General features: G+C 48.6%; 1 protein-coding gene across 2 annotated transcripts in view; it reads right to left on the bottom strand.

Moving 5' to 3' along the window:
• Positions 1-10,568: 10,568 nt before the first annotated feature.
• The window catches only part of DENND3 (DENN domain containing 3), a 68,935-nt gene continuing 64,429 nt past the window's right edge, over positions 10,569-15,074 (bottom strand). For both annotated transcript variants that reach the window (XM_083144916.1, XM_083144915.1), the window contains exon 23: positions 10,569-12,681. In XM_083144916.1, coding sequence (XP_083001042.1) covers positions 12,481-12,681 — 201 coding nt within the window. In that variant the 3' untranslated portion in view covers positions 10,569-12,480. The remainder of the gene's footprint in view (positions 12,682-15,074) is intronic.

Here is a 15,074-nt window from a genome sequence, read left to right as displayed (position 1 = left end):
ATGTGCAGTTGCACAACAGCTGGAGGTCCGCAGGTTGCCTATTCCTGCGTTAGAGTAACACGTACCACCCCAACCTAGCAATGTCCTACAGAGGACTAGCCGAAAGTGTCAGTGACGTCCTCCCATTACGTAAGCCCTGTTATTCGGGTGCCGGATGACAGTTGGGATTTTGACTGATGTCAGAATCCCAACTGTTAAAGCCCAACAGTCAGGATCCTGAGTTACAGAGTCTATTCTCCCTTGTGGGGGTCCACGACCCCCATAGAGTTAGAATAACCCTGTGGTGAGCCACCAAGCCCGCAAGGGGCTTCTTTGCGGTCGCCACGCTGTCGGAGTACCGGTCAGGATTCCGATGTCGGTCTAATGACCGTCAGAATCCCGCCTGTCGGACACCCATACCACACCCCTGGTAATTATCTCATTCATACACAGCCTTTATTCCAGGTGAACATCAAATTCCAACTTGACCAAAAAGAGCGCAGGTCGCAGCATCTCGTGCGAGGAGCGTGAATTAGCCGACGCATTCGCTGACATATGCTGCCCTAGAACAGGTTATTCCTGTAATGTTATGTCGGCTTATGTCAGTTCTTATGTCGGTAAGACTCACTCACATTACTACGTTACATTAAAGCATAAGTTGCAAATGTTACACAAAAAAACCTTTTTATGTTGCATCAAACGTGGTCATAATAATAATAATATAATAATAAATATTCTGCAGTTTTCAGGGAGGCAACATGTCAAAGTTTCGAGAGAGATAAAGTACCAACCAATCAGCTCCTATCTGTCATATTTTCAAACAGTCTGTAACACGACAGTTTGTACAGGTCCGAATTCAGCCCCATCCTCGACGGTGGGGGTCTGGGCATGCATGATGATGTGCCTGTGCAACACCCACAGTGAGCGCCTTCGGCAATTTTTTTATTTGCTGGGGCGCTTACTGCCTTATTGACAGGCAGGGAGCGTTCTGACAGGCAGGGCCGGTGCAAGGCCCCGGAGCGCCCCAGACGAGGGGGGGGGGGGGGGGGCGCGCCACGGGTACTTGTGGAGTATCACGGCTCCCATCGTATGGCATCGTATGCCATATGTAGTGGCATACGATGGCATACGATGGTATACGATGCGATTTTTACAGATTTTTGAGCATTTTTGGTCAAAAATCGTATGCGATCGCATCGGATGCCATACGATGCCATACGATGGTATACGATGCGATGCGATGGCATACGTTTTTAATCTTAAATGCATCCAAATGCATTAAAATTAGTATTAAACATGTTAATTGGCCCCCAAATGTCATTTTTCACTGTGTACCACCCCCAATATCAACGCCAACCCGAAGTGTGGCGAGCGCAGCGAGCCCGCGAGGGGCGGTGGTACGCGTCCTACGACCTTTTCATACCCCCACTATCCACGTCGGCGTGGAGTTGAGAATAGAAAGTGTGGCGAGCGCAGCGAGCCCGCGAGGGGTGGCGGTATGCGTCCTACGACCTTTTCATACCCCAACTATCCACGTCGGTGTGGAGTTGAGAATAGAAAGTGTGGCGAGCCACCGAGCCCGAAGCGTGGCGAGCGCAGCGAGGGGACGCGGATACCTGTGAAGCCCGGGAGGGGACGCGTATAGCTGTGAAGGTATCCGCGTCCCCACGCGGGGCTCGCTGCGCTCGCCACGCTTCGGGCTCGGTGGCTCGCTGCGCTCGCCACACTTTCTATTCTTAACTCCACGCCGACGTGGATAGTGGGGGTATGAAAAGGTCGTAGGATGCGTACCGCCGCCGCTCGCCACGCTTCGGGTTGACGTTGATAGTGGGGGTGGTACACTATGAAAAATGGCATTTGGGGGCATTTCACAAGTTTACTACACATTTCAATGCCTTTGGATGCATTTCAGTGCAAAATCGGGTGCGATCACATCGCATGCGATTTGATCGTATGCGATGCGATGCGATTTTTTAGCATACGATCAGCATACGATCAAGGTCGTGGGAGCCGTTATACTCCACAAGTACCGACACCTGCTCCGAACTGCCGCCCTCCAAATGCCTAAAACTGCCTAGTGGTGGCGCCGGCCCTGCTGACGGGCCTGCCCAGGGTTTCATAGGCGTGCCCACAGAACTGGTCTGTCTGCTTGGGGCAGGTGGCTGACTTCACAGAACATCTTTCTTGGCTCTAACGACTGACCAGCCCCCCACCCCTGTCAGCAATGGGGGATGAAATATCCTATTCCTATGCCAGCTCAGGGGCTTCTGGGTAATATCCGCCTTAACCAAAATAGGGAAATGCTAAATAAAAATAAATATATGAACCTCTGCTGTTTGCAGGCCCTAATCCCGACCAGAAGCCAACAACAAGTTACCATAGCAACTGTCGGCAAGGACACAATATAACTTTGTTTCCCAACATATTTTACATTCTGCTGCTCGTTAATCCGTGCTTAGTAAATATCCTGGAATTGGAGAGGTGTTTGCACCTTGTGCTAAGCAAACAGCAACATCAGCAGGTGAAAGCTAAATCTACACTAATACTCTGCCTTAGATGGGCCGAGAAGAGGGACCGTTGCTTTAATAATGTGCCTTTATTTGTGCATTGCTGAATGATGGGCGGGCTACAGCCTCATAGAGCATGCAGTTATAATGGGGGGATTATAGGGGTCTCCGCCCATTCACAAACATCGGAGAAAGAACTTCAGAGGCGGTTTGAGAGATACTGTACCCTATATTTGTTATTGGCTAACTTCAAAGGAGTTTATGGGAATTCTAGTCATCTATTTATTTTGAGATCTGGATTTGGGAATTCTATAGTGTTTGTTTTATTGACAATTATCATTGTGAGCCAGATGGGAATCAGTTTTCAGGCCTCTGAAATCCACTCGTGCTGGTTGGTCAGCCGCCGATTCAGTCCCATATCCTCCCCAATTGATAAAAGGGTGTAACCAGTGACCCCACTTATGGATAGACTAGTGCAGAGGTCAAAGATAGTAATCAGTGACCGGGAAGGGGGTTTATACCCTCAAGCGTGTTGTAAAATGTTTTTTGTGCAAGTCACCTTAGGATTCTGGAGAATTGCAGAAGTGCAGCTTTACTGACTGCATCATGCTAACTGTAGCTGCAGAGGCACTTCCTGTATAACAAACACTTCCTGTATAACAAACAAACACTTCCTGTATGACAATCGGATCTTTCACAACAATAAACCGGTGTAAGACAGTGGGCAAATAAAAAAAAACTAAAATTATAGGAAATAACACAGGGCCTAATTCACCATGGATTGCTAATTAGAGAAATCGCAAATCAATTACTGCATGTGTACTATACGCATCGTATCGCAAGGGGAATTAGCCCCCTGCAAATTCTCACATTAAAGATCCATGCTGAATTAGACCCACCGTCCTGGGATCTTCTGTTCTGGGTGTCTGATACAAGGCCCCATTAAATGCACCACGTAGCTGTTGGTTGATCCCTGCACAGTCCCGGCTCTGTCAGACCAGAAAAGTCTGCCGAGGGGACAATCATTTTAAACCTGATGGTGGGGAAGATGGCATGGGTGCACCTGGGCAGGAGACGATGAGCAGGACAGGGATGTCCATCTCTCAAATAGAGGAGTGCTGGAGACACGTCAGAACAATCTACATAACATTTATCTAACAGGTGCTTCTGGGAAGGTACTGCCATTCCCGCTAGACTGTTGGACTGTGGATTGGTAATTACTGGTGTAAATCTGCGCCTGGGGCCACGGCCCCCTGCTGATGGCTGAATGCTACCGATGCTGGATTGAACAAGGCCAGTCTCCAAAGGGGCCCCCAGGCCCAGCGATGGATCTCTGGAGCAATCTCTCCCCATTTTAGTTTATCACATGGCCAAATACACAGTCCTCTCACTGGTTACCTCTGGAAAGAACCGGTGTAAGCCTACGCTGATAGACCGGTCCTCTCACAGGTTACCTCTGGAAAGAACCGGTGTAAGCCTCCGCTGATAGACCGGTGCTCTCACAGGTTACCTCTGGAAAGAACCGGTGTAAGCCTCCGCTGATAGACCGGTCCTCTCACAGGTTACCTCTGGAAAGAACCGGTGTAAGCCTCCGCTGATAGACCGGCCCTCTCACAGGTTACCTCTGGAAAGAACCGGTGTAAGACTCCGCTGATAGACCGGCGCTCTCACAGGTTACCTCTGGAAAAACCCGGTGTAAGCCTCCGCTGATAGACCGGCCCTCTCACAGGTTACCTCTGGAAAGAACCGGTGTAAGCCTCCGCTGATAGACCGGCCCTCTCACAGGTTACCTCTGGAAAGAACTGGTGTAAGCCTCCGCTGATAGACCGGCGCTCTCACAGGTTACCTCTGGAAAGAACGGGTGTAAGCCTCCGCTGATAGACCGGTCCTCTCACAGGTTACCTCTGGAAAGAACGGGTGTAAGCCTCCGCTGATAGACCGGCGCTCTAACAGGTTACCTCTGGAAAGAACCGGTGTAAGCCTCCGCTGATAGACCGTCCCTCTCACAGGTTACCCCTGGAAAGAACCGGTGTAAGCCTCTGCTGATAGACCGGTCCTCTCACAGGTTACCTCTGGAAAGAACCGGTGTAAGCCTCCGCTGATAGACCAGTGCTCTCACAGGTTACCTCTGGAAAGAACCGGTGTAAGCCTCCGCTGATAGACCAGTGCTCTCACAGGTTACCTCTGGAAAGAACCAATGTAAGCCTCCGCTGATAGACCGGTCCTCTCACAGGTTACCTTTGGAAAGAACAAGTGTAAGCCTCCGCTGATAGACCGGTCCTCTCACAGGTTACCTCTGGAAAGAACCGGTGTAAGCCTCCGCTGATAGACCGGTGCTCTCACAGGTTACCTCTGGAAAGAACCGGTGTAAGCCTCCGCTGATAGACCGGCCCTCTCACAGGTTACCCCTGGAAAGAACCGGTGTAAGCCTCCGCTGATAGACCGGTCCTCTCACAGGTTACCTCTGGAAAGAACCGGTGTAAGCCTCCGCTGATAGACCGGTGCTCTCACAGGTTACCTCCGGAAAGAACCGGTGTAAGCCTCCGCTGATAGACCGGTGCTCTCACAGGTTACCTCCGGAAAGAACCGGTGTAAGCCTCCGCTGATAGACCGGTCCTCACACAGGTTACCTCCGGAAAGAACCGGTGTAAGCCTCCGCTGATAGACCGGCCCTCTCACAGGTTACCCCTGGAAAGAACCGGTGTAAGCCTCTGCTGATAGACCGGTCCTTTCACAGGTTACCTCTGGAAAGAACAGGTGTAAGCCTCCGCTGATAGACCGGTCCTCTCACAGGTTACCTCTGGAAAGAACCGGTGTAAGCCTCCGCTGATAGACCGGTGCTCTCACAGGTTACCTCTGGAAAGAACCAATGTAAGCCTCCGCTGATAGACCGGTGCTCTCACAGGTTACCTCTAGAAGGAATCGGTGTAAGCCTCCGCTGATAGACCGGTGCTCTCACAGGTTACCTCTGGAAAGAACCAGTGTAAGCCTCCGCTGATAGACCGGCCCTCTCACAGGTTACCTCTGGAAGAACAGGTGTAAGCCTCCGCTGATAGACGGCCCTCCTACAGGTTACCTCTGGAAAGAACCAGTGTAAGCCTCCGCTGATAGACCGGCCCTCTCACAGGTTACCCCTGGAAAGAACCGGTGTAAGCCTCTGCTGATAGACTGGTCCTCTTACAGGTTACCTCTGGAAAGAACAGGTGTAAGCCTCCACTGATAGACCGGTCCTCTCACAGGTTACCTCTGGAAAGAACCGGTGTAAGCCTCCGCTGATAGACCGGTGCTCTCACAGGTTACCTCTGGAAAGAACCAATGTAAGCCTCCGCTGATAGACCGGTCCTCTCACAGGTTACCTCTGGAAGAACAGGTGTAAGCCTCCGCTGATAGACCGGTCCTCTCACAGGTTACTTCTGGAAAGAACCGGTGTAAGCCTCTGCTGATAGACCGGTGCTCTCACAGGTTACCTCTGGAAAGAACCGGTGTAAGCCTCTGCTGATAGACCGGTCCTCTCACAGGTTACCTCTGGAAAGAACCGGTGTAAGTCTCCGCTGATAGACCGGTGCTCTCACAGGTTACCTCTGGAAAGAACCGGTGTAAGCCTCCGCTGATAGACCGGCCCTCTCACAGGTTACCCCTGGAAAGAACCGGTGTAAGCCTCCGCTGATAGACCGGTCCTCTCACAGGTTACCTCTGGAAAGAACCGGTGTAAGCCTCCGCTGATAGACCGGTCCTCTCACAGGTTACCTCCGGAAAGAACCGGTGTAAGCCTCCGCTGATAGACCGGTGCTCTCACAGGTTACCTCCGGAAAGAACCGGTGTAAGCCTCCGCTGATAGATCGGTCCTCTCACAGGTTACCTCCGGAAAGAACCGGTGTAAGCCTCCGCTGATAGACCGGTCCTCTCACAGGTTACCTCCGGAAAGAACCGGTGTAAGCCTCCGCTGATAGATCGGTCCTCTCACAGGTTACCTCCGGAAAGAACCGGTGTAAGCCTCCGCTGATAGACCGGTCCTCACACAGGTTACCTCTGGAAAGAACAAGTGTAAGCCTCCGCTGACAGACCGGTGCTCTCACAGGTTACCTCTGGAAAGAACCGGTGTAAGCCTCCGCTGATAGACCGGCCCTCTCACAGGTTACCCCTGGAAAGAACCGGTGTAAGCCTCCGCTGATAGACCGGTCCTCTCACAGGTTACCTCTGGAAAGAACCGGTGTAAGCCTCCGCTGATAGATCAGTCCTCTCACAGGTTACCTCTGGAAAGAACAAGTGTAAGCCTCCGCTGATAGACCGGTGCTCTCACAGGTTACCTCTGGAAAGAACAAGTGTAAGCCTCCGCTGACAGACCGGTGCTCTCACAGGTTACCTCTGGAAAGAACCAGTGTAAGCCTCTGCTGATACACCGGTCCTCTCACAGCTTACCTCTGGAAAGAACCGGTGTAAGCCTCCGCTGATAGACCGGTCCTCTCACAGGTTACCTCTGGAAAGAACCGGTGTAAGCCTCCGATGATAGACCGGTCCTCTCACATGTTACCTCTGGAAAGAACCGGTGTAAGCCTCTGATGATAGACCGGTGCTCTCACAGATTACCTCTGGAAAGAACCGGTGTAAGCCTCCGCTGATAGACAGGTCCTCTCACAGGTTACCTCTGGAAAGAACGGGTGTAAGCCTCCGCTGATAGATCGGTCCTCTCACAGGTTACCTCTGGAAAGAACAAGTGTAAGCCTCCGCTGACAGACCGGTGCTCTCACAGGTTACCTCTGGAAAGAACCAGTGTAAGCCTCTGCTGATACACCGGTCCTCTCACAGCTTACCTCTGGAAAGAACCGGTGTAAGCCTCCGCTGATAGACCGGTCCTCTCACAGGTTACCTCTGGAAAGAACCGGTGTAAGCCTCCGATGATAGACCGGTCCTCTCACATGTTACCTCTGGAAAGAACCGGTGTAAGCCTCTGATGATAGACCGGTGCTCTCACAGATTACCTCTGGAAAGAACCGGTGTAAGCCTCCGATGATAGACCGGTGCTCTCACAGCTTACCTCTCCACAACTTTCCAGGAAGTTACGGTTGCAGTTACTGAAAGTTACGATTATTGCAAATAAAAATGAGGCTTCATTTATGCTAGAGATGTGCAAGTTCAGATTTACCAGGATCTCAAAAGGGGATCTTATTGGCTCTACAACTGTCACATGTTTTGAAGCCTTTTCTCGCTTTCTTTTCTCTGTTGCATCCCTAACATTTCTGTCCCCTTTCCTATTATACTGATTGCCCCAACCCCCCTCAAGACTTCTCCTGTGCTGTCCCCTTTCTCCGGAACTCACTCCTTTAAACTTTTCCCCCCAAGCTAGCCCTCTTCAAACATGCACTCAACACACACCTGCTCCTTAACACCCACCTGTCGCTACAGAGGGTATGAAGGTGGTGTAGTCCAAAACTCAAATAGTGGAGATGTTTGGGGTGAGAGTTGTGTGGCTACCCTACCTGAATATTGGGAACTTCTGAAGCAGTCACTACATAGCAGTCCTCCTCCAAATCTCCACTCCCCTCTCTTCACCCCTTGATTAGTATATAACCTCTCACTGGCAGGGCCCTCCTTCCTCTACTTCTTTCCATAGCACTGCCTTTGTCACCTGTGTTCTTTGAAGCCATGGGCTCAATTCATGGGCTCACGCGGTGCCGTTGTTTTCGTAACTGATCACTTATCAGTGGGCAGCACAAGCGTCACTGCCGCAAACTGCGGCAATTGAAATGCAATTAAGCTCGCTGTGGGGATTCAGTAGCAAGCGAATGACAGAGAGCATCTGTTCTGTTGGAGATCATGGTGATTGGCCACAAAAACTCAGGAGTTGGTACCAGTTTCAGGGGGTGTTTATGCTGCCGCCATTGGATAATCTGAGTAACCACAGACTTACTTGAGGAGTTGATGTTTCCCGGTCTGTATCAATGTTGCGAATGTGTACGGAAGGCTCAAGTACATATCGCAGTAGCTGTAATATTACCATGTTTTCACACATCCCGAGTCAAAAATCACCCCTTCACCAGTATTAGGGTACAGCTATGAACCAGGCCCCCTCAGCGCGTCTCAAACCATACTGTTACTACTAATTCCCTGCGCTGCACAGACGTTGCACAGCCATCCACAATCCAGGTAACACCCCTGGAAATTAAACTTTTGCACAAGTTTATGTATTTTGCCTGGAAAATGAAATCTTGTACTTTGTATCTGGTGTTAAATGAGATGCACAAGCCTTGTATTAACTTATCACTGCCCCCATCCCACAGCACCGGCAACCAGCACAACAAGGCCTCTGCCGCATACGCTGCAATCATGGGTAACTAGTGGCAGGAGTAGAACAAGGTCTTTGAGTAATAAAGTTTTTGATTCATAATTTTAGTTTTTTTCATTTACCATGCCATCAATAACAGAACGCTAACACTGCTCCTCACCTCTATGAGTGATAACCAGATCTATTTGTGTGTAAAGCAATCTCCACCAGACGGTGGAGAGAAAAAAGTTTTTTCAATTACAAAAGAGATCCAGACGCCTGTCTCTAACATTGTAACACCCGGCGGGGACGGAGAGACGCTGCCGCAATTAATACGGCTGCCATAGATGAGAGACTGATAAGACATGGAGATTGTCTTATGCCTGTGGCAGGGAGCACAGAGCACTCAGTAATGGGCTGTAAGTGCAGGGGAATCAGACTCCTCATGCTGCGAGCTGTAGGAGTGACAGCACCTGGACAATCTCCGCTGTGATGCAGGGGGGGGGGGAGCAAGGACATTTAATATGTGTACATGCAGGGTAAATACTGTCTGCTTCTGTATGTAGCCCACACATGCTGGCCAGCACTGCGGTGTAGATGTGCACTAGGACACACTCCAGCCAATGAAAGACATTTCATTTATTGACGTTTTCACAAAAGACGCAGATTTCACATGCGCCAATCCTATTAGTGGCTACATTTATAGCGACCACACAATTCAGTAATAGGATATGTAGGTCTCGTCCGATGTAGGATGAGATGGTGAAGAACATACGCTGATGGGAGCCCTTGGTAGAGAATTTAGTAAAATCGCAGGTTTTCTGGAGGTTGGTGGACTCAAAAGAGAAGATGAGACTGTTAGAACCGGCATAGCCAAGAGTTAAAAGATCATAACCAAACCCCCCTACTGCAGCCAAACCCTAACCCCCCTCTAGTGTCTAACCCTAGCCCTAAGTGCCAAATCCTAAACCTCCCCCAGTGACAAACCCTATCGCTCCGACCCTTGCCTTCCACAGCCTAACCCTTCCCTTCCGCAGCCTAACCCCAACCATTCCCTTCCGCAGCCTAACCCCAACCCTTCCCTTCCGCAGCCTAACCCCAACCATTCCCTTCCGCAGCCTAACCCTAACCATTCCCTTCAGCAGCCTAAACCCAACCCATTCCCTTCCGCAGCCTAAACTCAACCCATTCCCTTCCGCAGCCTATCCCTAACGTTTCCCTTCCGCAGCCTAAACCCAACCCATTCCCTTCCGCAGCCTAAACTCAACCCATTCCCTTCCGCAGCCTATCCCTAACGTTTCCCTTCCGCAGCCTAAACCCAACCCATTCCCTTCCGCAGCCTAACCATTACCTTCCGCAGCCTAACCCTAACCATTCCCTTCCGCAGCCTAACCCTAACCATTCCCTTCCGCAGCCTATCCCTAACCATTCCCTTCCACAGCCTATCCCTAACCATTACCTTCCGCAGCCTATCCCTAACCATTCCCTTCCACAGCCTATCCCTAACTATTACCTTCTGCAGCCTAAACCCAACCCATTACCTTCCGCAGCCTAACCCTAACCATTCCCTTCCGCAGCCTAACCACAACCATTCCCTTTCTCAGCCTATTTAACTGTTGACCTTTTGACCCTGTCTACATCTGGTGTCACACTGGCTATATCTATTGTCCATGCCGAAGAATATGATGAATCAAATTCTGGATCCCTGCTACAGTACACACAGTTTTTGGCCTATGGGGATCGTGTATTTTATAAAATTATTATTATATATTCTGCTTAAAGTCCTTCAAATGCCTTCTGTACATATAAATAACCCAGCATCATTTAAATATATATTTATTAGTAATCTGTACAACATTTTTTTGCGTAAATTCATAATATATAAACCATATTATAATGAAGTTTGCTTTTATTTCTTAAAACCTAGAAAAAAGACAATTCCCCATCATCACTGGTGCTTAGTAGAGAAATATACATATTTATAGACACGTAACAAACATTTGTACATTTTTCTAGAATCTTTGGATGATGTCTTTAGTAAAGCTTTAACGAAGTCTTATCTCTAGCGCCACCTGGTGGTGGAACAGGGGAATTGGGCAATAACTGTGTACACAGTTTCTAAAAATCACATTTACAAAAATGTATTAATGCGTTTCATGTACTGTGATAGCCTGTCTTTTTCCTTCAGCTCCAAAACAATGTCAGGTAAGAGTCTCGTAAATAGACGTAAACACGTGATCACTACAAACTTTTTTCAGGAGGCGTATCGGCGTTCGGTAAGCCGCGATTTCTCCTGCTTACCGAGCCTGGTAAATAGGGTAAATATACACGTGCGTTTTCGGTCATCCAGTTACCATTTGTTTAGGCCTTAAATAATATTTATAAATAATTATTTGTGCATTTCAGAACGTATTTGGTCGTAATTTGTAAAACGCATTCGTACATAGAAATGAGATCTTGCCCTGGAGTTGCTGAAAATACATAAAATACTTTTAGATCTCACTGCAGGGTAAATAAATAAATTGCCTTTATATGCGGAGATCTGTCACCATTTACGGTCTTAAAATAATGCTTTAAAAATAAATAAAAACCTTCGAGGGAGGGGTCTGTCATTTATGTAGACGCATCCAGTCGGCAAATTTTTATTTAAACAAAAAAAAAGTCCCAAACAAAATTTTTTAAAGGGGCAATCACTTACGATTGCCCCTTTAAAAAAAAAAACAACAACATCTGATTCCTGTCATCATCCCAAACAGCCACCAATCTCGTGCGCCATTATTCCCTGCCCCATATGACACAAGCTCTGAAGACAAAACATACATTTTGCCCCTTTCAGAAAAAAATGATCTCCCCAAGTGTGGGAACCTGGTAATGGTAGTGTAACACCCCATACATATTAAACAAACAAAAAAGCCCCCCCCAAACAAAATAGCAAAACAATAGCAGTAGAGGTTTGCCGAAAATTACATTTATAATTAGCAGAATAACGGTTTCTTACAACATATATAAATACTGCTGGGTGTACGGCATAAACATCCTCCCAATTCTACAAGTCCCCTGGAAAAGTAACATGCTGACTTCCCAGGCGCTACACACTCAGCAATACATGGATAGTCCCCAGCAATACACGGATAGTCCCAGTGTTACATAAGCAGCTTTTTCCATCTGATGAGATTCTCTCCTGTGATATGAGGTGGTGAAACCCTCATACACTGTAGTGATCGGAATGTGGAGTAGACAATATAACATGCTACAGTCCGTGCAGCAGGACAAAGGTAAGTAAGGTAGATAAGTAGATTAGGTCAAACCTCTCACACAGGCCCCACATCAATTGCTGTTACCCCCAACTAAGAGATACGTCTTCTGCCGTGGTCTTCGGCGCCCCCAATCTTCCCCCAGTTGTGCGTGTTGAGGGTGACGGGGGCTGATTAAGGTCACTTTGTGATTGCTAAAGCCATATTTTCCATGTACCATGATGTCTCCATTCCAGCATAGTTACTGCTGATGATTCTCAAGTGCGAACCAGGTTGGACAATTGGGCCAAAGTGACCTATTCAGCAAAATGCTGGATTGCCAATATGAAAAGGATGACTTATTTCTGTCAAATCCTGGTCACTGCCATGGACCACCCTGACCAGTTCCCAGAGCGAAGGTGGAGCAGTGTCTTCTGGGTGGCCAGGTTAGCAGTTGGCCAATGTATTCCGAAGAAAAACTCTCAACGGCTCCTCGGGATCATTCCACCTTCCAGATGGCCACCTTCCCCTCTTCTTCCCCAGACCCGCTTAGCACATATCTGTCTTCCGCAGAACAAAGGGACTTCACTATATCCACATGTGCAACCAACTCCTTCTCCACCGTCTTCTTCTCCACGTCAATGACATAGATTTTCCCTTTGGATTTACCCTGTGATATTCCCTTGGTGCCGACCCAGATCTAAGAAAAAAAACATAATAGGTTTTATTAAATGGGAACTTTGTGTCTATTAATTTTTTTTGTTGTTAAACTTTGGTTTAAACCAGCGGTTCTCAAACTGTGGGTCCTGACCTGCTCAGCATGCTGTTATTTTAGACTCCTCCCATCACCCTGTGCCTCCACAATGCTGCCATGTATGTGCTGTCTGCTGACTACACATGTGATGTGATGTGATGGGTTATGGTATATCAGACTCCTCCCATCACTCTGTGCCTCCACAATGCTGCCATGTATGTGTTGTCTGCTGACTACACGTGTGATGTGATGGGTTATGGTATATCAGACTCCTCCCATCACTCTGTGCCTCCACAATGCTGCCATGTATGTGCCGTCTGCTGACTACACGTGTGATGTGATGGGTTATGGTATATCAGACTCCTCCCATCACTCTGTGCCTCCACAATGCTGCCATGTATGTGCCGTCTGCTGACTACACGTGTGATGTGATGGGTTATGGTATATCAGACTCCTCCCATCACTCTGTGCCTCCACAATGCTGCCATGTATGTGCCGTCTGCTGACTACACGTGTGATGTGATGGGTTATGGTATATCAGACTCCTCCCATCACTCTGTGCCTCCACAATGCTGCCATGTATGTGCCGTCTGCTGACTACACGTGTGATGTGATGGGTTATGGTATATCAGACTCCTCCCATCACTCTGTGCCTCCACAATGCTGCCATGTATGTGCCGTCTGCTGACTACACGTGTGATGTGATGGGTTATGGTATATCAGACTCCTCCCATCACTCTGTGCCTCCACAATGCTGCCATGTATGTGCTGCCTGCTGACTACACGTGTGATGTGATGGGTTATGGTATATTAGACTCCTCCCATCACTGTGCCTCCACAATGCTGCCATGTATGTGCTGTCTGCTGACTACACGTGTGATGTGATGGGTTATGGTATATCAGACTCCTCCCATCACTCTGTGCCTCCACAATGCTGCCATGTATGTGCTGTCTGCTGACTACACGTGTGATGTGATGGGTTATGGTATATCAGACTCCTCCCATCACTCTGTGCCTCCACAATGCTGCCATGTATGTGCTGTCTGCTGACTACACGTGTGATGTGATGTGTTATGGTATATCAGACTCCTCCCATCACTCTGTGCCTCCACAATGCCGCCATGTATGTGCTGTCTGCTGACTACACATGTGATGTGATGGGTTATGGTATATCAGACTCCTCCCATCACTCTGTGCCTCCACAATGCTGCCATGTATCTGCCGTCTGCTGACTACACATGTGATGTGATGGGTTATGGTATATTAGACTCCTCCCATCACTCTGTGCCTCCACAATGCTACCATGTATGTGCTGTCTGCTGACTACACGTGTGATGTGATGGGTTATGGTATATCAGACTCCTTCCATCACTCTGTGCCCCCACAATGCTGCCATGTATGTGCTGTCTGCTGACTACACGTGTGATGTGATGGGTTATGGTATATCAGACTCCTTCCATCACTCTGTGCCCCCACAATGCTGCCATGTATGTGCCGTCTGCTGACTACACATGTGATGTGATGGGTTATGGTATATCAGACTCCTTCCATCACTCTGTGCCCCCACAATGCTGCCATGTATGTGCCGTCTGCTGACTACACGTGTGATGTGATGGGTTATGGTATATCAGACTCCTCCCATCACTCTGTGCCCCCACAATGCTGCCATGTATGTGCTGTCTGCTGACTACACGTGTGATGTGATGGGCTATGGTATATTAGACTCCTCCCATCACTCTGTGCCTCCACAATGCTGCCATGTATGTGCTGTCTGCTGACTACACATGTGATGTGATGGGTTATGGTATATCAGACTCCTCCCATCACTCTGTGCCTCCACAATGCTGCCATGTATGTGCTGTCTGCTGACTACACATGTGATATGATGGGTTATGGTATATCAGACTCCTCCCATCACTCTGTGCCTCCACAATGCTGCCATGTATGTGCTGTCTGCTGACTACACGTGTGATGTGATGGGTTATGGTATATCAGACTCCTCCCATCACTCTGTGCCTCCACAATGCTGCCATGTATGTGCTGCCTGCTGAATACACGTGTGATGTGATGGGTTATGGTATATCAGACTCCTCCCATCACTCTGTGCCTCCACAATGCTGCCATGTATGTGCTGTCTGCTGACTACACGTGAGATGTGATGACCTTCTGCAGTAACTTGCTGGGGTCCTGTAATTATTTTTATTGTCTGATGGGGTCCCAGAGCAAAACCGTTTTTTTTTTTAAATATGTCATGACTACAGGCACAATACCTATTGTAAGGGAATCCCTGGTGTTATTCCACATTCCTGTTGCGTGTGGTATTTATATAAGTAAGCATA

Source organism: Crinia signifera, chromosome 5 (genome assembly GCF_055691185.1).
Source record: "Crinia signifera chromosome 5, ASM5569118v1, whole genome shotgun sequence".
NCBI lineage: Eukaryota > Metazoa > Chordata > Amphibia > Anura > Myobatrachidae > Crinia > Crinia signifera.
This window is presented reverse-complemented; position numbering and strand designations above follow the sequence as displayed.